The 25774-nt window shown below is 39.0% G+C and overlaps 1 protein-coding gene across 1 annotated transcript in view; it reads right to left on the bottom strand.

Moving 5' to 3' along the window:
- Positions 1-25774, bottom strand: part of vps41 (VPS41 subunit of HOPS complex) — a 165633-nt gene that overhangs the window by 7658 nt on the left and 132201 nt on the right. Inside the window, exons 18-25 of the mRNA XM_043688929.1 lie at positions 25018-25145; positions 22932-23076; positions 19391-19432; positions 19023-19073; positions 10347-10484; positions 8203-8257; positions 3922-4062; positions 1436-1572 (exon numbers count right to left, since the gene is read on the bottom strand). Of these exons, the coding sequence (XP_043544864.1) occupies positions 1436-1572; positions 3922-4062; positions 8203-8257; positions 10347-10484; positions 19023-19073; positions 19391-19432; positions 22932-23076; positions 25018-25145 (837 nt within the window). The remainder of the gene's footprint in view (positions 1-1435; positions 1573-3921; positions 4063-8202; positions 8258-10346; positions 10485-19022; positions 19074-19390; positions 19433-22931; positions 23077-25017; positions 25146-25774) is intronic.

Genomic DNA, 25774 nt, shown 5'->3' with positions numbered 1-25774 from the left:
ACCAGAGTTTTAAAAATCACAACAGTTAAGCAGAGTCAACTTGGATTTATAAAAGAAAAATGGTACAGGTATCTGACAAATTTATTAGCATTTTTTGAGGATGCAACTATCAGCATGGAAAAAGGTAGGGTAAACATCTGTCCCAGACTTTCCAGGATAGAACTATAATTTAGCTTTTTGCCTGGATCTGTTCTCATATTGTTCCAAATGTCTTCTGTCTCTAGGCTCTGCCTACACTTGCATCAACCACAATAGGTCAGCGGTTGTTGCAGAGCTGTCTTTATGTATCCGGTACCAAGCCAGTTTTATCGGAATTGCAGCAGACCCTCATCACACCGCACGTGTATCAGGAGAAGGGTACAGAGCTACAGTGGGATATAAGTAGGTTAAGTGATCAGACAAAAAAATTGGCAGATAGATTTTGAAGTGTGACAATGTGAGGTTATCCACTTTAGCACCAAGAACAGAAATGCAAATTATTTAAATAGACAGACTGCAGGGTACTGCAGTACAGTGATCTAACTGCCATTTTAAATCAATCACAGAATGTTATCAGGCAGACAGAGCAAGTAATTATGAAGACAATTCAAATGTTTGCCTTTATAGATAGTGGGATGGAATACATTTATAAGATTGTCATGCTACAACTGCATAGAGCTTTGGTGAGATCACACCTAGCATACAATGTATAGTTTTGGTGTCCTTACTTCAGGAGAGGCATGATTGCATTGGATGCAGTTGACAGAAAGTTGATTCCTGGGATGAAGAGGTTGTCTTATGAGGAAGGTCAACCACGTTGGGCCTCTACTCACTACCGTTAGGAGAGTACGAGGTGGTCTTAATGAAACATATACGATTCTTGATATGCTGAAAAGTATATTGGGGAATCTATAACTACGCTGCACAGTTTCAAAATAAGGGTTCTCCCATTTAAGATGGGATGAGGAGAAATGTCTCCTCTCAGAGGCTTTTTTACCCTATACAATGGAGAAGGCTGTAAATATATTCAAGGTTGAATCTGACAAGATGTTTGGTCTTCAAGGGTTATAAGATTAGGCTGAGAGTGGAACTAAGGTCACAATCAGATGAATTGTGATCTTTTTGAATGTGTGAGCAGTTCTGAGGTGCCAAATGATCTATTTGTGTTCCTACATCTTATGTAGAATAAATACTAGATGATTGGTTATTCAACAAGGATGGATAACTTGAATTTAGAAAAAAGCTTGGGATAAAATCACCAGGGAACTTCTCTGCATCAAATACCTGAACTTCAGTAGAAGTCTAGTGCAAACCAGAAAGCATTGATGGCAAATGCCTTTTCATCCTATTTGTCCAAGAAATCTACTGAAATTCAGCTGAACTTCCTTACAGGAAAAGAGGAGAACCCCGATGTATATTCTACCCTTTTTCCTTCTGCCCTCTAACTGACACTGACCTGCAAGTTATAATCTTGAAGGATCTTCACTAATGAATCCCGCAGGTTAGGAATCTCCATACCTTCCTTTATTCGATAGATCAAGAGGATAGGATCAACATGGGTCCCAATATTGTTCAACAGCCCAGTTATAAATGCTGCAAGGGTGAAAGAGGAGTTCTTGTTAGTAGGCAGTTTCAGAGACTGGCCCAATGTCTTTATTTGTATACAAGCTAGCTGTACAGGTCATTCTGCAATAACACACATTTCCGTAATGCGAATTGGCTGTAACACAATAGACGAATTGGGGACACTGTTTCTAAAGTGTGAATTTTTAAAATGCGCATTGGCTGTAATGTGATGACATCACCACCACTTTAAGCGTTGTTTCTAAAGCACCATTTTTCTATAATGCAGGGTTGCACAAGAATACAACCATTGCATAAAGGAAAACTACCTGTAGATCATTATCTTACCAAAACACCAACTGCTCAGATCCCACCTGATTCTGCAGGATATTAGAGCTTTCAAAATTATGAAAGATTATTGGAGACTGGTTTAAAAATCACAACTGTCTGGAATAATAACACACTTCCTATTTTTCTCAAATATAGTTGAAGCAGGAACAGACACCAGCAATCAGCCAAAACAAAATCAGGTGCTGATTGTGATTCCAGCTAATGTTCAGAAGGACAAGTCCGACCCAGAGTGAAAACTGGCTTGACAGATCCCAACTATTGTAAAATCATGGAGGTCAGTTACCGAACACATTCACAAGAGTCTGTGACTGTACTTTTAACACAAAGATTAAAAAAATTAATAAACAAGGAAAAGAAACTCTATTACACTTGACAAAAAGGTTGGATGGACTTCAAAATAAGCACCAGGAAAAGAATTCAAAATCACAATATTCCATCTGTCACAGCAATGTTCTTACAAACACCAAACCCACATGAAGATTCACCATCATCTCCAGAGTAAGTCTTCTTGCTCAGCTGAAACAGTTGCAGCTGGTTTCCGTCTGGCAAATTCATGCACTTTCATTAGATGCTTTTCCTCAGCTGGCATTTCTCCAGGATAACTAAAATTAACTGCAAACTAGGCAAACTCTTAATTTAACTTCAGAGCACAACAAGTTCCCTAAACTCAGCTTTTAGCAATTATGTAGGATTTCCTACCATAGAATTTAACCTTCTTGCCTCAACTCTCCAGCTAATCAACTTCTGGATTTAGTACTGAATGTTGGGCAAGCAAACAGGCGAACACAGCAACAATGGTCAAATCACAAGAGGTGTTGGAGATGTGGAGATGTCATTAACAGACGTGTACAAACTGACTCCATGTATTTGGATGATATCACCGAGAGACAGCATGTGAATGAGAAAGTGGAGGGGCCAAGGATTAATCTTTGGGGGATATCAGAAGTGATGACACAGAGGAGGCTGAGAAGCCATTTGTGGAGATGCTCTGACTGTGATGTATAGGTAAGAATGGAATCAGGAAACACAATCCCACTGGATTGAAAATGGTGTAAGGCAATAGACGAGTATGATTAGCTGTTCCATAAGTTGCAGATGGTTGGTAAAGATGAGGAGGGAAAGTACAACATGATTACAGTCATAATAAATTTGAATTGCAAGTTTTTTAGGCTGTTTCAATGAAGTGTAAGAGTCAGAAACCAGATAAGTGGGGTTTAAATACGGAGTTATCTGAATAATGGGAAGGGATTTGGGAAGGAACATCTGTGAAGATTCGAGAATAAGGAGAGATTGGAGTTGTTGATGGATTGAGAGTATTTTTACTGAGGGGAGGATTCCCTATACATTGCCAGCTAGCATTGGGAATTGGGATGTGAATTTCAGTGATTAGCTGTTTAGTGGAAATACAGTCAAAGGACTATTGGGCAGGGGCAGGAGGAGGGATCATGGGTTGGTGACATGAAAAGGGAGCAAGTGAATTGGCAATATAGAGAATAATCTGCTTCTTAGTTTTCCCCCTTGACCAAATGAGGAGATTTGGTTAGCTGGAAAGCGGAAGGGAAAGAAGGAAGACACCTGGTCTCAAAGTTAATGATGAAGAAGTCCAAGAGATCCTCGCATGTATTGTTGGAAGGAAGGAAGAAAGAATGAGGGACAAGGGTTTAAGCATCAATGGAGGAGAAAACCAATCAGTTTCATCTACTCTGTTGGTGCTCCTTGAGTTCAGTATTGGCAGAAGGGAGGCTTGATGTTGTCCATCCAGATCTGATGGCTTAACCAGTTATGCACCGTACACATCCCTTGGACTTGAAGGACAAAGGTGGAAACCACACCAATAGGGACATCAGAAGTAGAAGTAAAGGAGTAATTGTGCAGTCCAACCTTTGCACAAGTGATAATGGAAGGCCCAAAGGCAGTTAGTTTGGGACTTTGAAATGGCCATTGTAATTGCTTAATAGGTTTGGCACATGGTTACAGTGAGTTGTTTGGTATCAGCAAACTGTCTAACTTTTCTGATGATTTACATACGTGGCTTGTCGATGGAATGCGAGATAAGATCCTCCCATAGCTCAGCATCATCTTGCTCCTTGGCAAACTCAATGGCCTTGTCTACATCTTGCAGTTCCTCAGTTATCATCTGTAGAGCACGCCGACTATTACCCATTCTACCTGGAGGAGAAAATACAGCATTAGACTTCAGTTGTGGAAAGATGGAAACTTCAATTCCAAAATTATATCTCTTCTGCTTCATCAGAAATGACAGTAGAATACATTTGAAAACTTTTAACATTGGGAGAAGAATAGGAGATAGCAGATCAGTCATCCACTGATCCAAGGGTGTGGGATGACCATCTCTCTAACACAAGATATTCTGAGTATCCATAAGCTTTTCCCCCATTTTAGTATCTGCAGGCTTTTGCTACAAGAACAAGATATTTATAGCGGTCCTAAGCAATGGGCATTTTCACCTGTGCTTTAAGTTTTTAAAGAGTGTGTCCAATCAGATTCTTGAACTCTGCAACTCCTAATCAGTCAGTTTTTTCTGTAGTTTCCCTGCGTCCAGAAACACAAAATGAATTCCAGTATCAATGTGAGATGGTGTGTTTGAAAGTGGAAATAAGGAGGTCCTACATTCCTGCGAAAATAACAGTCTATGCAGCAAAGAACTGCAAAAGGCGCAAAGGTTACAGATTCATAAATCATTAAGATGACAACAAAAACGCTGGAAATACTCAGCAGGTCTGGCAGGATCTTTAGAGATAGAGAAACAGATGTTTTAGGTTTCATAGATGGTTGGCAGCGCTTGGGGGTGGACAAAAGTTTCATCACCAGCCAATTAACTGAGCAGGGCAGCTGTGTGGATAGGGGAGGAAAAGTTTCCATCACCAGTTTAACTTTGGTCCACATTATTATATGATCATGCAACACAGGAGCTGAAGTAGGGGATTCAGCCCATCAAATCTGCTCTGCCATTCAATAAGATCATGGCTGATCTGATCATCCTGAATTGCCTTCTTGCCTGCTCCCCAAAACCCTTGTTCCCTTACTGATTAAAAATATATCTATCTCAGCCTTGAACATACTTAATGACTCAGCCCGAACAGCTCTGTGTGGTTCATGCAGAAGGACCCCAAATCCCTTTATATTTCAGCTTTCTGCACTCTTTCTCCAGTTAAATAATATTCAGCCCTACTGCTCTCGTTCCCAAATTACAGAATGTCACATTATATTCCATCTTTCAACTTTTCCGCCGAATTTACTCAACCTGTCTGTAGACCTTTTAAGTCATCTTCACTGCCTACCTTTTGGTGTCATCTGAAAATATGATAATAGCTCATTCACTTCCCTTATCTGCGTCATTATCATTTCATAACTAATTGTAGTCCCAGCACTGATTCCTTTGGCACTCCATAAGTGATAGATTGCTTTACCTGAAAATGTCCCCTTTATCCCAACTCTGTCTTCTATTTGTTAGCCAATCCTCTAACCACATTCATATACTATCCCCAACACCACAAGCCTTACATGTTGTACCTCACCAAATATCTTTTGGAATCCAAATATATTACATCTACTGGTTACCCCTTACCTCGCCTGCTTGTTGGTTTCTGAGAACTCTAATAATTTTGTCAGACGTGATTTCCCCTTCACAAAACCATGCTGATACTGCTTTATCATATTCTGTATTTCTAAATGCTCTGCTATTACATCCTTTATAACAGACTAACAATTTCCCAATGACAGATATTGAGCTAACTGGCCTGTTGTTACCTATTTTTTTGTCTCCTTGCTTTTTTGAACAAGTGCTTGCAAAACTAAATGGTTATGGAATCACTGGAGAAAGAGGGAGAAGAATTATACCAAAACTGAGAGGATACAACTGTCAGAAAACAACACAATAACGTGAGGCTCTTTTCTTGAAAAAAATGAAATTACAAAGGGCAAACTAACAAAGAACTTTAAAATTATGAAGGGATTCCAGAGGGATGTGTAGAGAAGATGCTTCTAATTGTGAAGAACACCAAAAATAAGGGCCATGAATGCAAAATAACTACTAATGTGTCTTATAAAGTCAGAAGAAGCTCGAATTGATTGAGATGATTAGCATTAATACACTGAATAGGAAGTTAGACAAATATCCAAGGATCAAAGAATAGATGGGCATGTTGATATGGTGTGACAAAGTGTGATAGAAGGGGGGCCGATACAAAGCAGAAGTACTGGTACAGACTGTTGGGCCAAACAGTCTGGTTCATTGCTGTAAATTACATGTAATTCTTCTAAAATACTGGCCACAGGTCTCATTGACTAGAATGCAGCATCAAGTAATCAAATTCTGAAAGAAGTCTTTTATGGAATTAAGTTAAATAAAGGAGTCATCTGCAGACTTGTATCTTGGTCAGCCCAGTCCTCGGCCCTACTTTAGTGCTTCATTCTGTAACCTGCATTCACCTCGTCCCCATGACTTATGTATAGAAGAGTGTGTGCATTGTAAATCGTAAATCATCATACTTTGGTTTCACACATGAAGGTGAAACAAATTTACATAATTGCGCCAAGTGGCTAATGTCTTTAATATGTTATAAACAATATTTACTGAATCGACTTCTATATAACTGGGGCAGTAACAAAGTATTTTACAGTGAATGAGCTACTTCTTGAAGCACAGCCTCTGCTGGTTGTATTGTAGGACACACTCTGGGTCCAACTCTCCATCTTTTAGTGGAAGTTGTGCTCAAGAATCTTGTATATTCCCTGAACGTGCAGATGGCGTTTAATTTCTCAGGTGGAATAATGGCAAATCTTTACAGTGATGTGACTAAAATAGGTCACTATCTTTAATAAGTGACGACTATGCATCTGGGTGGGGTTGGTTTTGCTAGCTTATTAGGATACTTAGGATAGGATTTAGTGGCTCAGACATTCTTGGAATTTTACTCATTTTCAATCAAACAGTGAGAGTTTAGTCACTGCTTCCCCTTTCTGTGTATCTGCTCAGAATCTCTTATCCAATCGCTGCTCAGGAAGGTGAACCTTTATTCAGTCCAATATCAGTACTCCTAAGGCATAAAGAATTTTTTTTAAAAGTTCTGTGCCTTCCTGATGGACTGACTAATAACAGGAGATGATAATTAACATTGCTAGGCTAAACATATTCTATCTGTGTACAGCAAAGTACTTCGTGCATCAATTATTTCACTCTGAACTCGAAGCATCATCACTTTATTTTGATCTTTTCCAGGAACAGTTAGCAAGTTGTGCATTTCTCTACTTTGAAACTATAACTTGAAAGGGTGCAGAAAAGATTTACAAAGATCTTTCTGGGGTTGGAGGATTTGATCTATAGGGAGAGGCTAAATAGGCTGGGGCTAATTTTCCTGGAGTATCAGAGGCTGAGCGGTGACCTTATAGAGGTTTAGAAAACATGAGGGGCATTGGATAAGGTGAATAGCCATAGCTTTTTTTTCCCAGGGTAGGGGACTCCAAAACTAGAGGGCATAGGTTTAAGGGGAAAGACGTAAAATGGCTCTAAGGGGCAACTTTTTCACACAGGATGTGGTCAGTGTATGAGATGAGCTGCCAATAAGCAGTAGTTGAGGCAGGTACAACATTTAAAAGACATTTGGATATGTCCATGAATAGGAAGGGTTTTGACGGATATGGGCCAAGTGCTGGCAAATGGGACTAGATTAATTTAGGATATCTGGTCAGCATGGAGGAGTTGGACCAAAGGGTCTGTTTTCATGCTGTATAACTCTATGACGCTTGCTGCTAATGTGGAGATAAGAACAGCAGAGGGCAGTGTTTATCATAAAGTAAGACATAACCAAAAAAAAATTACATTCCAGGATTAGAGGAAGAAAAACACTTTTCTCCCAAAATCAGACAGCCAAAAATACTTTACCTTTTAGATAAAAATTACAATGAGCTATTATGATATCATTACCATTTTACCAGCTTTTGAGGTACTCTTGCAGAACTGAATCGCATTAATAGTTTATTTTCATAATAATACTGGAAATGTGTCACAATACTGGTTTTACATCTGGGCTTATCATACAGACTTTAATTATTTTGTATCATGTAACATTTCAGTAACGTTTCAAAAAACTTGGCAGTAAGGGTTGAGATGGACTACAATGATTTCTGTATCTCGGATGCAATATGAAACACATTCTATTGGACTTGGCTTCTCATTATAAATTGATGCCTCTTCAAATAAGTGTATCAGCCTGGAGTGACACTGCTAAGTTTAGAGCATGGTCCTACAGCTCACAAAGGTGTGTTCAATAACAGATATGTTCTTACTCAAGAGAAAAACTGTCTCTTCAACAAAGTTCCGCTGCTGACAAATTTCAAGTGCCTGTGGGAGAAAGAAGGATTAAATCAGTTGTCATGTCACTTCTCAGTAGTTCAGCTTTACACCTTCTCCCTCTGGGAAGGTTTGGGAAGTTCTGGGAAGTTGGACAGGTCTGTATTTTACATCGTTTTACCATTGAGTTCAAAGACAATATTTGTTTCCCAGGAAGATTTGAATCCGGGAATATGTTTCACAAAGAAAGCAAATCAGATCTCGAACCCTCTTTACATTTACTTGATGGATGCTCAGCTGATGAAACCCTTTAGCAGGAACTTTAATTAATGGCATGCAAGACAGCTGAGGTGAAATCATTCTCAGGTGGTAGCAGAAAATGCCATCAGGGAGTCACAATCAGTCTCACCCCTTTTTCTTTATGGAGTGATAATTATTTCCCACGTTCAATTTTATCTTAATTGCTTCTCTAACTTGAATTGTTAGCCCAAATATTATCCTAATTTTCAATCCTGATGCTCCTATTTTATTATTTGTTTTCCAAGATTTCTAGTTCTCTGGGTGTAATAGGGCTGACTAAAAGCTTGGCAAAGTAATGGGTTTTAAGAAGGGACTTCTGAAAAAGAAGCTAGTGGAGACATTGAGTAATTTATTCCAAATAATTATTACACTATTTACTGCCTTTATCTTTAAATTAATTTAGATGTAAAGCTGTCGGGAGCACAGGACCATTTGACAGAGAAACAACAGAACCAGCAATAGCAGGAGAAAAACTAAGGACAGACATTATGACAGAGCCTATCCTTTCCATAACCTGACTAACAACTTTTAAATGAACATTTTGAATTGTATTTGGAGTGCAGTATTGCCCAAGGAGATAGACCAAGTATAACAAGGCATTATAATCACAACCAGGCAATACTTAATACCACTAAGGTGCAGAATGAATTGGTTGGTTCTTTCCACACAAGCCGTTTGGCAAACTTGCTCCAGCTGGCCAGCTGCTATGTGGAGTCCAAGTTGAATTCAATCCCAAGTCACTGAAGGGAAAGGGTATCACCACTCCCAATACACCAGTCACTCCCATCACTGCAGTGGTCAAATTAGTAAAAGTACTACTTTGGAAGGAAATTCAAAATGACAAAGGCAAACAATTGCTTTTTCTTTAACTAGGCATTTGCTTTGATCTCTACAAATCAGCAACACATGCATATGACATACACCAGGGTAACAGCATTAGTCCAATAGGCTCCTCTGAATATTTACAAGTTTGAATAAATATTTTCTTCATACTGAAAGTGAAACTATAAAATTACAAGCATGCACTAAAAAGATTATGTGCTCTCTTATTGCTGCTCAACTTCAAATAGAGGGCATTTAGATTATGAAGGGGTTTGATGGACTGGAAGATAAGAAATTGCTTCTGTTGCTGGGTGAATCCAAATCAAGTTTGTATAAATACGGATAGCAACAAGCAGAAACAATTAAAAATTTAAAAGTGGGCGGCACAGTGGCACAGTTAGCACTGCTGCCTCACAGCGCCAGAGACCTGGGTTCAATTCCCGACTCAGGCGACTGTGTGGAGTTTGCACATTCTCCCCGTGTCTGCGTGGGTTTCCTCCGGCTGCTCCGGTTTCCTCCCACAGTCCAAAGATGTGCACGTCAGGTGAATTGGCCATGCTAAATTGCTCGTAGTGTTAGGTAAAGGGGTAAATGTAGGGGAATGGGTGGGTTACGCTTCGGCGGGTCGGTGTGGACTTGTTGGGCCGAAGGGCCTGTTTCCACACTGTAAGTAATCTAATCTAATCTTTATGCAGACAGTCATTAGAATTGTAAACCCACTAAACATGGTGTGGTTAAGGCAGAGATTATTTGTGTAAATAAAGACTGCATGTGAAGGGAGAAGAGAATCGGGGGGGTATGGGAGTACAGTGAGAAGAGGAAATTAGAATAAATGAGTGTCGAGCACACTGTAAACATTTGGACAGATCAGCTGCACTGAATGGGCTGTCGATTTAGTACAATATAGTTCTCTTGAATATGCTTTGGAAGAATTGAACTCCTTGCATTGTACAGTGATAGTCATTCGAGAATAGCAGCATTATTGAGACACATAAGAGAGCTACTAAAACCAATTTACTTTTTCCAGTGGACAGTGGGTGCTGTCTCTCAAGAAGGGTAACAGATTTGGCCGATCATACTCAGCATAGAGGCTGATCTGTCGTTCATGGAACTTCTGTCCTTTATGGTGATCTCGCTTGAACAGGTTATGCAAATACTGTTTAAAAGAAAGAACAGAGCAGGGGTTATAACACAACTGTGTAACATGCTGTATATAAATGTTAAAATAAAATTTAATGGAATTGGCATTCATAAATCTTTACACAATTATACCTTTCACATGACAATGTTAATAAAACAGATCCTAATAAAATACACTCAGGCACATCCTCCAATAGAACTGGATTCTTAAATCTGGAACCTATTTCAGGGGATGTGCTGGTGTGCAGTAGCAATGATGTAAGTAAGCAACCAATGCACTGAAGTATTCACTCTTTGGAAATTTAAAGCACATTACTCTTCTAATACGGATTTAAAATTTTTGATATTGAAAGAAATAATAAAAATTGGATTATGATAGAAGCTAAGTCAGATAAATACCAACTCTAAGAAGCTTTTCTGAACTGTTCAGTCCGCACATGGATTTTAGAAGATGCTGTGAATATCAGAGTAACGAAAATGAATGCTGATGGCTTTTCTGTCATTGCCATTACAGAATCTGACCTCCGATTGTGATGAACCCCTCACTCAACTACTTTCTGCTGCTGCTATTACTACAACATATTCAACAAATAACAGTCCTGATATCTACAGTAAAGTAACGTGTAGGAATAATGCAGAATAAGTCGTAAAACAATGTCTCATGCGCAAACCACCATTTCCATGCAACACTGAAAAAGCCAGGGTCAACAGCTTTATTTTGTAAGTTTAAAAATGAAATAACCTGCCTTCAAGTAGCAAGCTAAAGCCTGCAATGTATTCTTTAAATGGTTAAGTTGTTGAACACTTCAAATCATGGCTTTACCTGCCTCCTCAGGTGACCCATTACAGATCCCAGTAAGGATTCAAACAGCAATAGTGGAGTCCTCTGTAAACTCTTTTGTACTGACACCTTCACCACCACAGTGAAAAATAGATTAATTCACCTCAATGACATTTGTAAAATCTTCAGTAATATAAAATGTTGTCACACTAGCCTAGGTAAGATAGGGTTTAGCATTTCATTTGAAAGACAATGCCTCTGGAATGAGGTCTGGGCCCCCACCCTTCTGAACAAAGGCCAAAGGACCAGCATGAAACGATGACTGAAACCTCATATGTCTTGGAGTATGGGACAATTAAACTCATGCTTCATGAGCAGAAATCCTTCTCCAATGTCCATTTTTTAAAAGAAACTCAGTTTCTTGACAGGTACATTAAACAGTCATGACACAAAAGCAAGCCATCCTCAGTTTGTATAACAAGGCACTGAAAACCTTGGGACAGAGCTCTCATTTTGGGTACAATCAGTGATCCAGCTGCAAAATAAAGTTAATTTACTTTAGTTTTCCAAAAACTATCGTAAACTAGTTTGCACTTACCTGAAGGAAAAATATATTATAAATCAGTACAATTGAACATAACCTTGTGCTGATCTTTCAAAAAAAAGCTAAAAGATTCTTTGATACACTGGAAACTTGGTGTAGTTTAACTCAAATGGCTGAAAATGGAATTATAGCCAAAAAACAAGCATTTAAATTTGCGTCTAGCCCAACACCTGCGAGGAACCTGTTTTTAATAACAGAGTGTTTCTGATAATTGCACTCTTGTATAAAGTCATTTTCAATAAAGATTAATTTGATCTGGGCCAGTACTGAGACTTGAGCAAAATTCAAGCATGGTTCTTTTAACTGGCACAAAAGATTGTAGATACTTAATTTACAGTGAAACCAATCAGTGTGAGAAAATTCTTCTGTGTTGGTTTGGCAATTTCTGATGACCTTCACTGAAATTCATATGGAAGTTAAATGAAAACCTCAAGTCTCTAAGTTTATAATGTGCATTATAGTGGTGTTAAGACTCTTATTTTAATCTGAAGTGTTCATTCTGCACCTGACACTGATCAATGTGAGGATTGGAGGTTAACCGTAATTATAAACTTCCTTAAACCACATGTCGAAAATGTGTTGCTGGAAAAGCGCAGCAGGTCAGGCAGCATCCAAGGAGCAGGAGAATCGACATGCCTGAAACGTCGATACTCCTGCTCCTTGGATGCTGCCTGACCTGCTGCGCTTTTCCAGCAACACATTTTCGGCTCTGATCTCCAGCATCTGCAGTCCTCACTTAAACCATATGTCCTCAGCATCATAATAATGTTCATCTTCACCTCTAGCTATTCTGTGCAACATATTTACAGTTACCACATGAAATTAGTTAGATGGCCTATTTGGAGATCAATTTTTTGAGTCCAACACAGACCTTCAATCCAGACATGTAAACAGCACAACAGAGAAAGCAACATCCATAACTAATAATCACACAACCTCCTCTCTTCTATTTTCTTCTGCTTAAACATTTATCCAATTTTACCCTGAAAAATGGAATGCGGTCTAGCTCAACCACTATCTATGACAAAGCATTCCATGGTTCAGCAATGCTGTGTACTGTGTAAAGACATGTTGCCTAACCCACCCACAATGACAGTTTTAAACTGATCATCCCTTGTCTCTGACTCTCTTACTGGAAACAGTATTCCTTCCCTACATCTTCCTTTCAAAATTGCTCACAATTTAAAATCTCCTCTGAGTTTTCCCTGCTCGAGTTGAAACATTACCATTATCTCAAGTCTCCTTTCATGACGATGGATTGAATAGCATCTTTCGTCTTGTGCCTGAGATCAGTTTTTCTGTGTCACCCGGTTGTTTATATTAACAAAAATATGCTGGATTGCAACACTGCTGGTAAATAGGAACATCTTACTAAGTTTCATGGGAAATTGCACACCAGCAGTATTTATGAAACAGATGAAATACAGTCACTTCTTACTTTGAGTAGACTGGAAATCAATAGGCTTGTCTTTTTGTTACAAGCTTTGAAAATTGATAGAGAAACCTTCCTGAAACATGCAATAGTAAAATAAATTCTTTTGTTACAAGTTTTTAATCATTGAGACACAAGCTGCTATCATTACGCAACTAATCATCTGATGACAAATTCTAGGTTTGCAAATCACAGTAAAACCAATTAGACCAACCTGTATGCTGCACAAGGCTGGACAGTTGCTCTGTATTATAGCCAGAGCTCAACACATCATGATATGTGACTGGTTCAGTAGAATGGGATTTAGGTGACACAAACCTCATTGGAATTATAGGAACAGGAATAGGTCATTTAGCCCCTCAGGTTTCCCTCAAATTCAATCAGATCATGGCTTACATTGCTTGCTTTGGTTTAATATCCCTGATACTCCTCCAAATCATTTTTACATATAAAATACACAGCCTTTGGGGAAAGGGAGTTGTGTAAAAGTTGTGAGTGCCTTTGCTAATTTGTCATTATTTGTATTTTATTCTTTTTTGGTTGGAGCTGTGAACAGTGAATAGTGACCTAAAGGTGACTTTTGAATTCCTGTGTTAAAACAAAAACAGACCAAACAAACCTTTGTTTATTCATGAAACCAAGCATGGAAATTAAATACAGGTTGGTTCCTGAAAGGTGCTGCAGATGCTTCATCACCAGGGAAGAGCATTATTTTGAAATAGATAGCAGAAGTTGGCTATTAACAAAGTCAACACCTCAGAATTGGTTCCAGCAAGTCTGGAAAAGACCTTATGCTGTGCACCATTCGGGTCAAGTTTGAGGGCCTTTGAAGATTTTAATTTCATTGCGTTGCAAATATAGAAGTAGAAAAAATAATTTGCTTCAAGAGTCTGTCTTCGCATCGTAACAAAGTGCTTCCTACTGTGTGACCTTGCTTCAATTGTAAGATCATGTTTCCTTGTTCTTCCAACAAAAGAAATTGTATCTTTTTGTTGATCCTATAAAATCCTTTTAATATTTTAGTTACCCGGATGTGATGAGCATCAAACTCTTAAAATCGCAGGAATACATGGCAATTTTTCTGCTACCTGCCCTCACAATGTAAACCCATTGATATCATGTTGGTGAATTGCACTACATATCTTCAAGGTCAATCTATCCTCACTGCAAAATAAATCCCAAAGATAACTGCATTCTCTTTATTTTTGTGTTGAAGTTCTCTTTTTCTAAAAAACATGGACCAACATTGCCGGTCTCATAAAATGGTTGAGGCTGACCACATTTTCAAAAGCTTCTAAACCCCCAACATTGTATTGAAATGCCATCTGAAACTAACACAAAGGGACTGGAGATGAACTGTCTGCTCTAGTAAGCTCTGGACAAAGGTAAACATCAAGACATATTATGCTAAAGTAAGAGCTAATGCATTTAGTCACCTCATCACTTCACAATGGAAATTCTAATCGTAGAATCCCTACAGTGTGGAAGCAGATCATTTGGCCCATTGAGTCCATACCAACCCTCTGAAGAGCATCCCATCCAAACCAACTCCCCTACCCTATCTACGTAGCCCTGCATTTCCCATGGTTAATCCACCTACCTGTATATCCCTGGACACTCTGTTCAATTTACCATGGCCAATCCATGGTAAATATCTGTACATCTTTGGACTGTGGGAAGAAACCAGATCATCCAAAGAAAACCCTCATAGACATAGGGAGAATGTGCAATCACCGCACCGAGGGTGGAATCAAATCTAGGTCTCTGGCACTGTGAGGCAGCAGCGCTAACCGATGAGCCATTGTGCCGGCCCCCCCGAATGAGAGGGTAAAATGACACTTAGCGTAATGACCTTATAATTAGCTCAACAAGATGGATCATCAGCATGCAAAATGCCTGCCGTCATCATATGACTGAAATGGAAGCCGTTTGAATCACTTACATTTATAATTCTGGGCTTCTAAGTCAGTTGCTGCTTGACCTTCAGAAGAAAATCAGGAGGTTGAATCAGCAGCATGCCTCAGACTCTCCATCTCAGACAAGTTACTGGCTGGAAAATGCCTACCTTTGTCTGCAAGAAGACAAACAACTGGGTCCAGCACACAGCTGAAACCATTACTAGCCACGACCTCTAGGAAGTCGTCGCACATGTGAAGTGATTTTTAAATAAAAATGTTTTGGATTTACCAAGACTTGTAATTTATTACTGATCTCCTCTCCTGTTTCTAGCTTACCAAATTGTTTTGACCCTTTGCAATTTGCCTACCGGGAGAAGAGGTCCACAGCAGATGCCTTCTTTCATAGCCCTATACTCTTCCTTGGAACACCTGGATAACAACGAAACCTAGTTGGACTCCTCCTTATTGACTACAGTTCTGCCTTCAACAACATAATTCCGAACAAACTCATCTCTAAACTCCGAGACCCAAGTCTTGGCTCCTGCCTCTATAACTAGATCCTCGACTTTGACCCACAGATGGTAAACATTTAGAAAAGTGACAAAACCTCTTCTACCATAATCCTCAACACCTGCAAGGCTGTGTACTCAGCCCCCTACTCACGACGGTGTGGTCAAATTCCACCCCGACTCCATTTACAAGTTTGCTGATGACACCATCATTGTGGGGCAGATCTCAAACAATGAACAGACAAAACACAAGAGAGAGACTGAGTACTTAATGGCATGGTGTAAAAATAATAATCTCTCCATCAAAGTCAACAAAACAAAGAAGCTGGTCATTGACTTCAGGAAGCAGAGTGGAGGGCATGCTCCTGCCTACATCAATGGTGCTGAGGTGGAGATGGTCGAGAGCATCGGGTTCCTGGGAGTGACGATCACCAACAATCTGTCCAGATCCACTCATGTCAAGGTGACGGTCAAGAAAGCACAACAATGTCTCTACTTCCGTAGGAGTCTAAGGAAATTCAGCATGTCTACAAGGACTCTTACCAATCTTTATAGATGCACCATAAAAAACATTCTATCTGGATGCATCACAGCATGGTTTGGCAACTGTTCTTCTCAAGACCACAAGAAATTACAGAGAGTCATGAACACAGCCCAGTCCATCATGCAAACCAGCTTTCCAGCTTCCTGCTTGCCTACCTTGAATTCCAGCATCTGCAATTTTTTTGTCTCCACCCATGGATTCCATCTATACTTCCTGCTGCCTTGGGAAAGCAATCAATACAATCGCAGACCCTCCCACCCTGTTATATGCTCTCCACTCTCTTCCGTTGGGTAGAAGATATAAAAATTTGTATACAAGCACAAATAGATTCAAGAACAGCTACTTCCCTGTTATTATTGGACTTCTGAATGGACTTCTCAAATTTTAAATTTAATGTTGATCTTATACTCTGTGCATTTTCTTTGCAGCCGTAACATACTGTATTTTTCGCTCTGTTCTATTATCCTATGAAGTCTGTATGGTATAATCTGCCTATACTGCATGCAAGACAAAACTTTTCACTGTACTGAGGTACATGTGACAATAAAAAAATCAAATCAACAGTCCTATCATCTTTAATTTCCTGAATGTTTCTGCATGAATGAAATAGCAAATTAATCCTGCTGCAGTTTAAATGTTTTGTTAAAATGAGAGTTTGAGGAACACCCTTCAACCTGTCTCAGCAATAGGAGTAAAATGGAAAGGAGTAAGTTGAACAGTACCTAGCCATTTCGGGCTTCAAAGGAGAAAAGCAATGAGAAATAAAATTCACCCCCATTATCTGTGACACTACCTATTGGCTATTAATGATCTCTATATTTTAACTTGCAAGTCTCTTTGCTTCTTCACAATTCCCAGTCTTTTTACTTTAATTATTATTCTTGATTGAGAAGTCATAAATACATGTTTGCCCATATTTAGCTCCATCTGCTGTACTTCAGACTACTATTTAACTCTGCTATGTCCCTTTGCAACTTCCGGTTCCAACATCTGTAATGCATGATTCTTCTAATTTACAAATTGGAATATACAATTGCCTATAATTTCATCTCAGCCATTAATAAGTATGGAGAAAAGTTGATGCCCCATAAGAGATTCCTAATGGACATCGTTTGTCACATTTTACCAAGCATAGTATGTACCTTTTATCCCTAGTAATTCTTACTTCCCAAATAATTCCAAATCAAAGTCAGAGGGCTACTTCCAATTATGTGTTCTCTTATTATTGCTCATGTGTAATTTTATTAAAATGCCTCTTGCAGTCCACGCACATAATACTGTATACATTGCTTTATCTGCCCTATTAGTGGTCTTTTAAAAAATTTAACGAGATTAGCTAGTTATGATTTGCTCTTAACAATACCATAGCTTCTCAAGACCAACTCTCAATTTTTTCAAATACTCAGGCACTCTACATTGTTAACAGATTCTAGCAGCTTCCATAAGTGATGTTAAAATGGAACTGCTTATATTTGCTTGGGTTCTTTCTTCCATCCTTGTAAATAATGGAATGACAAATTTCCAATCTAATGGCAGAATTCCCAAATCAACATCTTGGGGTAGAATTCATTCAACCCGAGAGATTAATTTACCTCTTATTATTTTATTAATTATCTTTTTTTCTAAAACCTAATGGATCTAATAAATTCTTCCACCTTGATTCATTTTGTATCCTTTCTCTCACTGGTATTTTATCCTCCATTTTCATTAGAAGACAGATTTTAAAAATGCAAATTTTAAAATTCTGCCAAACTTGACCAGTCATAATACATTAACACACAGTTCTACTATCAGTCTTTATATTAATTGCAAAGTTGTTATTTTATTTTTACAGATTTCATTGTCTTCAAGAGTCCCTTTATAATTTCAATGTTTCTCTGCATTTGCTGGATAACCACTTCTCCTGCTACTTCTTTAGGACACTTTAGTTTTGCACTGGGTCTGACATGGTTACTTGATTGTACTAGTGGAATGTGATTTCTTTAAGGACATATGTTGGCCTTGTATTGTGCAAAATAATACTTTAAATAACATCCACTTTTGCACGTTCAGCATGTATCTTATTAATTTAAGGTCAGACTTATGTGAGTTTAAGCCATGTTTTCCTGTGAGATTCCTCTCTTCACATTTAATGTCAAATTCTTATGTCATGGTCTCTGGTTGAAGGATGTTTTCTTACTGTCAGATTGTTTATGAAGTTTGGTTTGTTATTCATTTGGTTTGTAGGGATGGTTAGTTCAACTGGCTGTAAGGCTGGTTAATGAAGCAGAGTGATCCAACAGTGCGAGTTCAATTTCTATACCAGCTGAAGTCACCATGAAGGCTCTGCCTTCTCAACCTTGCCCTAGCCTGAAACTCTCAGGTAAACTCATCACCAACTCATCTCTCACCCTATGATTTTCTGGGACCAAGGGCAACTTTCACTTCATTTATTTCATATGGTCTGTTTGCTATAACACCAGATGGACCAAATTATGCTGCCAATCTAACAATACTGAGGCTAATGTCACTCGGAATCATTGAGGCGCAAATAGCCCAGGAATTTCCTAAATATGAATATCCAAATGTTTCTTTCTGAAGTGCATTGCTTTACCATTAGTTTTGCAAAAACAACATTCCACTTTCTGTTTCACTGTTGATGGCATAGACAAGATCATAAATTTGCAGCAGCAACTCCATAAAAATTATTCTATTTTATCTACAAATACAATTCAAAACCATCAAAACTACTGACTTTGAACAGAGATTTTTAAAATATTTATATGATGCACAGGAGAAAGACTAACCACATGCTGCAGTTCTAGTTGATCCTTCAGTTCCTCCACAACTTTGTCAATCTTCAACAGAAAAGCAAAATGAAAATTAATCAAAAGTAATAACAATCTAATAAGTAAGATGTCCACCTACGATCTCTGTCAATTCTTGTTCATTAAATGCTGTTCCAAAGTATTTCTCAATTGCATTGCTCATTTTCTTACATTGCAACAATGATTATACTTCCAGAAGCATGTCATTGGCTGTGAAGTGCTTTGAATCTCCTGAGATTGTGGAAGGCACTGTACCAATGCAAGTAATTTTCTTTTCTGTAGTTTAATTTTCAAGTTTGTGTGTTCAAAGAAAGGCCTACTTGTAACTAAAAGGAGTTGCTACTTACTGAAATTTTATCTTCATTGTCCAAGAGCATATTGACTGCTTGCTGCAGATGAAATACAGAATACAGGTTTAAAACAACTGGAGGCAATGAGTGCAACAGTTATAAACATAAAATGTCATCTAGCTGGTTCCTACAATAAACAGTCTAGCAAATACAGGAATTCACAATCACAAGAGAGCAGCAAAATTTTAGATAAAAATGAAAAGAACTGCAGATGCTGTAAATCAGAAACAAAACAGAAATTGCTGGAAAAGCTCAGCAGGTCTGGCAGCATTTTTGGAGAGAAATCAGAGTTAACATTTCCAGTGTGACTGTCATAACCATTTCTGATAAAAGATAATCTAACCATTGCCTCTTGACACTCAATGGTGTCACCATCACTGAAAGTCTCATTATCAGCATCCTGGGGTTGCTAATGAACAGAAAGTGAACTGGCCATATAAATATGGTGGCTTCAATAGCAGTTCAAAGACTAAGAGTACCACAGTGAATAACTTGCATTTTAACCCCATAAAGCTTGTCCATCGTCTACAAGGCAAAAGTCAAAAGCGTGATGGAATACTCCCCACTTGCCTGGATCAGTGCAGCTCCAACAATCAGGATGCTTGACACAATCAAGGACAAATCAGCCTGCTCAGTTGGCACCACATCCACATTCAGTCACCTCACCATGACACTTAGTAGCAGCATTTGAACATGGACTGTCTCAATAACTGGGGAGTTTTGAATGGTGCTGAATATTGCACAATCAATCAGTGAACATCCCTGCTTCTGACCTTATACTGAGGGAAGGATATTGATGAAGCAACTGTAGATGGTTGGGTCAAAGACACTACCCTAAGAGATTCCTGCACAGATGTCCTGGAGCTGAGACTGACTTCCAACAACCATCTTCTGATGTGTCAGGCATGACTGCGCAGAGTTTTTAACCCAAGCTTGAATATTGTTCAGGTCTTGCTGCATTTGGACATGAGCTAAAACAGCACCTAAGAAATCAGAATTGCTGCTGAATATTGTATAACATTGTGATCCTACGAAGCAAGCAAGTTTATTGATGAAACTACTGACAATGGTTGGGTCTTGGGGTTTACTCTGAGGAATTCCTACAGTGATGTCATAAGGCTGAGGCAATTGACCTCCAACTATTTTCTATTGTGGGGTGTGACTCCAAACAACAGAATATTTGCCCTTGGATTTCCACTGACTCCAATTTTGTGAAGGTTCCTTGATGCCACGTATGATCAAATGCATCCTTGATATCAAGGACAATCACTTTCATTTGACCTCTAGAGTTCGGTTCTTTGTCCATGTTTGGACCAAGGCTGCAATGAAATCAAGAGCTAAGTAGCCCTATTATAATTCAAACTGAGTATCAGTGACCAGGTTATTGCAAAGCAAGATCTACTTGATATCACTGTTGATGACTTCTATCACCTTACTAATGAGAAAGTATTTGATCAGGCTGAATTTTTCGTATTTTATTTTGTGTTCCAGAATGTGTATACCATCTTCCAGAATGTATCTGAAGATCTTGATGGGCGGCACAGTGGTTAGCACTGCTGCCTCACAGCCAGAGACCCGGGTTCAATTTCCACCTCAGGCAACTGTCTGTATGGAGTTTGCACATTCTCCCTGTGTCTGCGTGAGTTTCCTCCCACAGTCCAAAAATGTGCAGGTTAGGTGAATTGGCCATGCTAAATTGCCTGTAGTTTTAGGTGAAGGGGTAAATGTAGGGGAATAGGTCTGGGTGGGTTGCGCTTCGGAGGGTCGGTGTGGACTTGTTGGGCCGAAGGGCGTGTTTCCAAACTGTAAGTAGTCTAATCTTCCACATTGTCAGGTAGACGCCATTTTTGGTTGTTCTAGGGCAGAGCAGGTTCTGAGGCACAAGTCTTCAATACTATCGCTAGAGTTTTGTCAGGTATCATCGCCTTTGCAAAATCGAGTACCTGCTGAGGACTTTCAGAGGAGACAGCAGTGGATTATCCATTCAGCATTTCTGGCTGAAGATTGTTGCAAAAGCTTCAGTCTATTCTTTTGCATTGATATATTAGGTTCCCTCATCATTGAGGCTGAACATATTTATGGTGCCTCCTCCTCCTGTGAGTTGTTTAATTGTTTACCATTGTTCACAACTGGATGTGGCAGGTGACTCTATGACTGCACAGCTTACATCAAGCCATTTAACTGTATAACACATGCTACTTATTCTGTTTGTTATGCAAGTAGTCCTGTCTTGCAGATTCAGCAGATGGACCCCTCATTTTTAGGAAAGCGTGATACTGTTCCTGCCAAGCTCTTCTGAATTCTTCACTGAACCAGGGTTGATCCTCTGGCATATTGGCAATAGTAGAATAGGAAGATATATCAGGTCATCAGGTTTCAAATTGTGGTTGAATACAGTTCTGTTGCTGCTGATGACCCACTGTACCTCATGGATGTCTATTCTTGAGTTGTTAGATCAATGTGTAAACAGAATGTTATCTCCACAAGATCTGTGCTATAAACACAACTACTAACATCATGGACAAATGCAGCTGTAGTAGGGAGATTAGTGAGGCTAAGGTTAAATAGTTTTTTTCCGTCTTCTTGGTTCTCTCACAATTTGCCGCAAACTCAGTCTAGCCACTACGTATTTTAGAAATGAATCGTTCATTTAGTAGGGATGCTGTCAAGCCATTCCTGATGATGGACACCAAAGTCCCAATCCATCCATTTTGTACCACTGCCAACCTTACTGCTTCCTGCAATAACTGCTCATTTTGGAGGAGCACTGATTCATCAGCAAGGAGTGAGAGGAATGTTTGTCAGCTGGTGATGGCCTTAACCTGATGCCATGAGACTTCATAGAGACCATGAACTACAGCCACAGGATAATTCCCTCCCGACAGTATACCACTGTGCTCCCTCCTCTGCTGGGTCAGGACATACTCAGGGATGATGATGCTGTCTGGGGCATTGCTTAGAAGGTACAATTGTGTGATTATGATAATACCAATCTGTTGCTTGACTAATCTATCAGTAGATGGTGGTTAAGATAACTTTATCAGGTTTGCTGTTGCCAGTTCTGGTGCCTAGTTCAACGTCTGCTGGTTCATCCATTTTCAGTCCGATGAGGCTTGTTAATTATTTTGATACACCTGACAGGAATGAATCAACCACACTGTTGTGTGGGACTAGAGACACATTTAGGCTAGACAAGGTAAGGACGCAGATCTTTCTCCCTAAAGGACATTAGGGAACCAGATAGATTTACAAGACAATTGTCAACGGTTTCATAGTTATCATTTAAAAAAAAATTGAAATCAATTTCCATTAAGTGCCAAGATGGCATCCAGGGTACTACAGATCATTACTGGAATCTCTGGGTTGCTAGTCTAGTGACAGTACTATTACATCATTGTCCCTCCCTAAACTGGGATGTTATCTCATTAGAGAGAAGAATTACACAAAATCTCTCCCACTGAAGAAAAGATCATTTATGGCTTTAAATCTAAAAAAATAAGTAAAAATGAAGTGCAACAAATGGATTTGATTTTCATACCTCCTTATCAAACTCCATGAGTAGAACAATCTTATCCTTGATGGAGCTGAAGAGATTGTGCTTGTGTATGAGCTGGAAGACATCTTTATGTCGCAATTTTAAGTAAATTTCAAGAGCCTTGTCGTAACGCTGGTCATAAGTGTACCTGGAAACAGCAGAAATCAAGGTTGACATCTGTTTAACAACAGTCTGCATCTCAAAGTTACTTAAAGTACACAGCAATTAGCGGCATGGATATAAGTAAATATTGCTTTGAATTAAATTGAGAGCAGGACAAACGGACACCAAGTCAAATAGAAAAGGTTAAGGTAGGATTTTTTTTAAAAAGGAGGCTCTTCTTTATATTATAATTGATCAATACAAAGTGATCTCCCAGGTAGAGGAGTGAAGGCAAAAATCCTGGCATTCTTACAAAATAGCCATAATAAGGACATGGATGGTGAGGAAGATGATCTTTGATGATAGCTGAATTATGATGTACTAAATAGTTTTCCTCATCAAATTTAACATTCTCAAGATCAGAGTTAAAAAAGAGACCATCAAGCTTACGCTGATCATCTTCACTGATACCTCTGGATTTGTCTGTTCCTACGCACTATTTTAGAATTGCATCCCTTGATTTATATCGTCTCTGGTTATTCTTTTTACCAAAATGCATCACTTCACATTCTTCTCCCATCAAATGTCCACCCATTCCACCAACTTGTATCCTTTTGAATTCTCACACTAATAGTGGAGGGCTCCACAGTTTAGTTACACACCACCATCACACTCCCATCATCACTCAATATTTACCTTGTTTAATCACAATCAGCACCACAATTCACCTTTGAAATTTATGCACTCAGATTCAATGAAAGCAGGTAATTCAATATTCCAACCGTCCTCTGTCTGCATTTGTTTTGTAGCAAATTGCCTTCCTTTGTAATGAATCTCAAATATCTGTGAGTAATAAAGTGCGACGTAATGGGCTTGTCTGTAAGCTGAGGCCTATGGAATATAAGGGACACTGAGGGCACGAAAATGAAGCTGGCTGAATGATAGAAAATGGAGAAGAGTTATAGGCAATTGGTGTTCATATTGAAGTTAAAGACAGATGTTCCCAGGTGTCAGTACTAAGACCATTGCTTTTCTTATATTATGTATATATTTTATATATACATATATATAAATTACTGAGACTTTAGTGTCCAGAGGACAATTTCAAAACCTGCAGATGACACAAAACTTGCAAGACATGTGGAATGTCGGAATGGGTTTACATATGGAAATTTAAATTTAATGAAAACAGACATGTCTTATAAACCAAAAGGTACAATTCTCAATGGGATTTCCAGAACACACAGGTCCATAGTTATACATGCACATATAACTGAAACTGGTAGAGAGCAGATTGAGGAAGTGTTTGAAAAAGTATATGGAATATTGACATTTATAAATTAAGATAGAGAGTACAAAAGCAAGGTAATTGTGATAAACCATCAAATAACACTGCTTCAACCTCAGCTCAATTAATGTTTGCAATTCTAGGCACTACACCTTAAAGAAGGTGCAGAATAGACTTCTGAGAACAATTCCAAGGATGAGGGACATCAGATATGAGAATAAATTGGTCAAGATTGGGTTTATTGCCTCAGAGATCTGACAGAAATGTTGAATTTGCAGAATGAGAGAAACTGTTCTTTTCAGCAAAAGAATCAAGAAACAGATGACAAGACTTAAAATGATTGACACAAGATTGAAAGGTGATATGAGAAAACACTTCATGCAGCAAGTATCTAGGATTTGGTATATATTGCTGAGTATGTGGTGGTGGTCAATTCAATTAATGCTTTATAAAGGGTATTAGATAATTATGTGAAGAGAAATAATGTTTAGAGATATGGGTAAATAATTTGGTGGGGGGGGGGGGGGGGGGGTTGGTGTGTGTGCTTGCGTGTTGGGGGCTATTAGGACAATCTGAATTGTCCTTGCAGAGAACAGGCACAGACTTGATAGGCTGGATGTAAGCCTTCCATTTTGCAAACGTTTTATGATTGAAAGACATTGATGAGAAAAGCAAGATGCACAGAAAAAAAATACTCACAATTCTGCTAGTGTCGTCAACAATGTTCTGTTACTTGGAGCCCGATCCAGATGATCCAACACAGAGCGGACTACAGTCATATTGTTATAAATGTCACCTGGCCACTCTCTTATCAAGGATGCAAACCCCTAGAAAAAGAAGCAGTACACATGGACTAAAAACCCAATCATAAACTGGTTGAGGTCTTCATTCTGAATAATGAAAGAATTACGTTTAGCTAGATATGTTTTGAGGTGCTGCAGGAACTCATTAAAGACTTTTACATTATACACATGCTTCTAGCAAAGTCTGAGCATGTTGGAACACAAAGTTCCAATTGTTGACAATAGACAAAAACAATAGGTGCAGGAATAGGCCATTCTGCCCTTGGGGCCTGCACCACCATTCAATATGATCATGGCTGATCATCCTTAATCAGTATCCTGTTCCTGCCTTATCTCCATAACTCTTGATTCCACTATCCTTGAGAGCTCTATCCAACTCTTTCTTAAATGAATCCAGAGACTGGGCCTCCACGCCCTCTGGGGAAGAGCAATTCCATACAGCCACTACTCTCTGGATGAAGAAGTTTCTCCTCATCTCTGTCCTAAATGGTCTACCCGGTATTTTTAAGCTGTGTCCTCTGGTTCGGCACTCACCCATCAGCGGAAACATGTTTCCTGCCGCCAGAGTGTTCAATCCTTTAATAATCTTATATGTCTCAATCAGATCCCCTCTCAGTCTTCTAAACTCAAGGGTATACAAGCCCAGTCGCTCC

This window comes from Chiloscyllium plagiosum, chromosome 4, assembly GCF_004010195.1.
Source record: "Chiloscyllium plagiosum isolate BGI_BamShark_2017 chromosome 4, ASM401019v2, whole genome shotgun sequence".
NCBI classification, from domain to species: domain Eukaryota; kingdom Metazoa; phylum Chordata; class Chondrichthyes; order Orectolobiformes; family Hemiscylliidae; genus Chiloscyllium; species Chiloscyllium plagiosum.
Note: the sequence above shows the minus strand (reverse complement) of the source record. Positions and strands in the feature narration are given on the sequence as shown.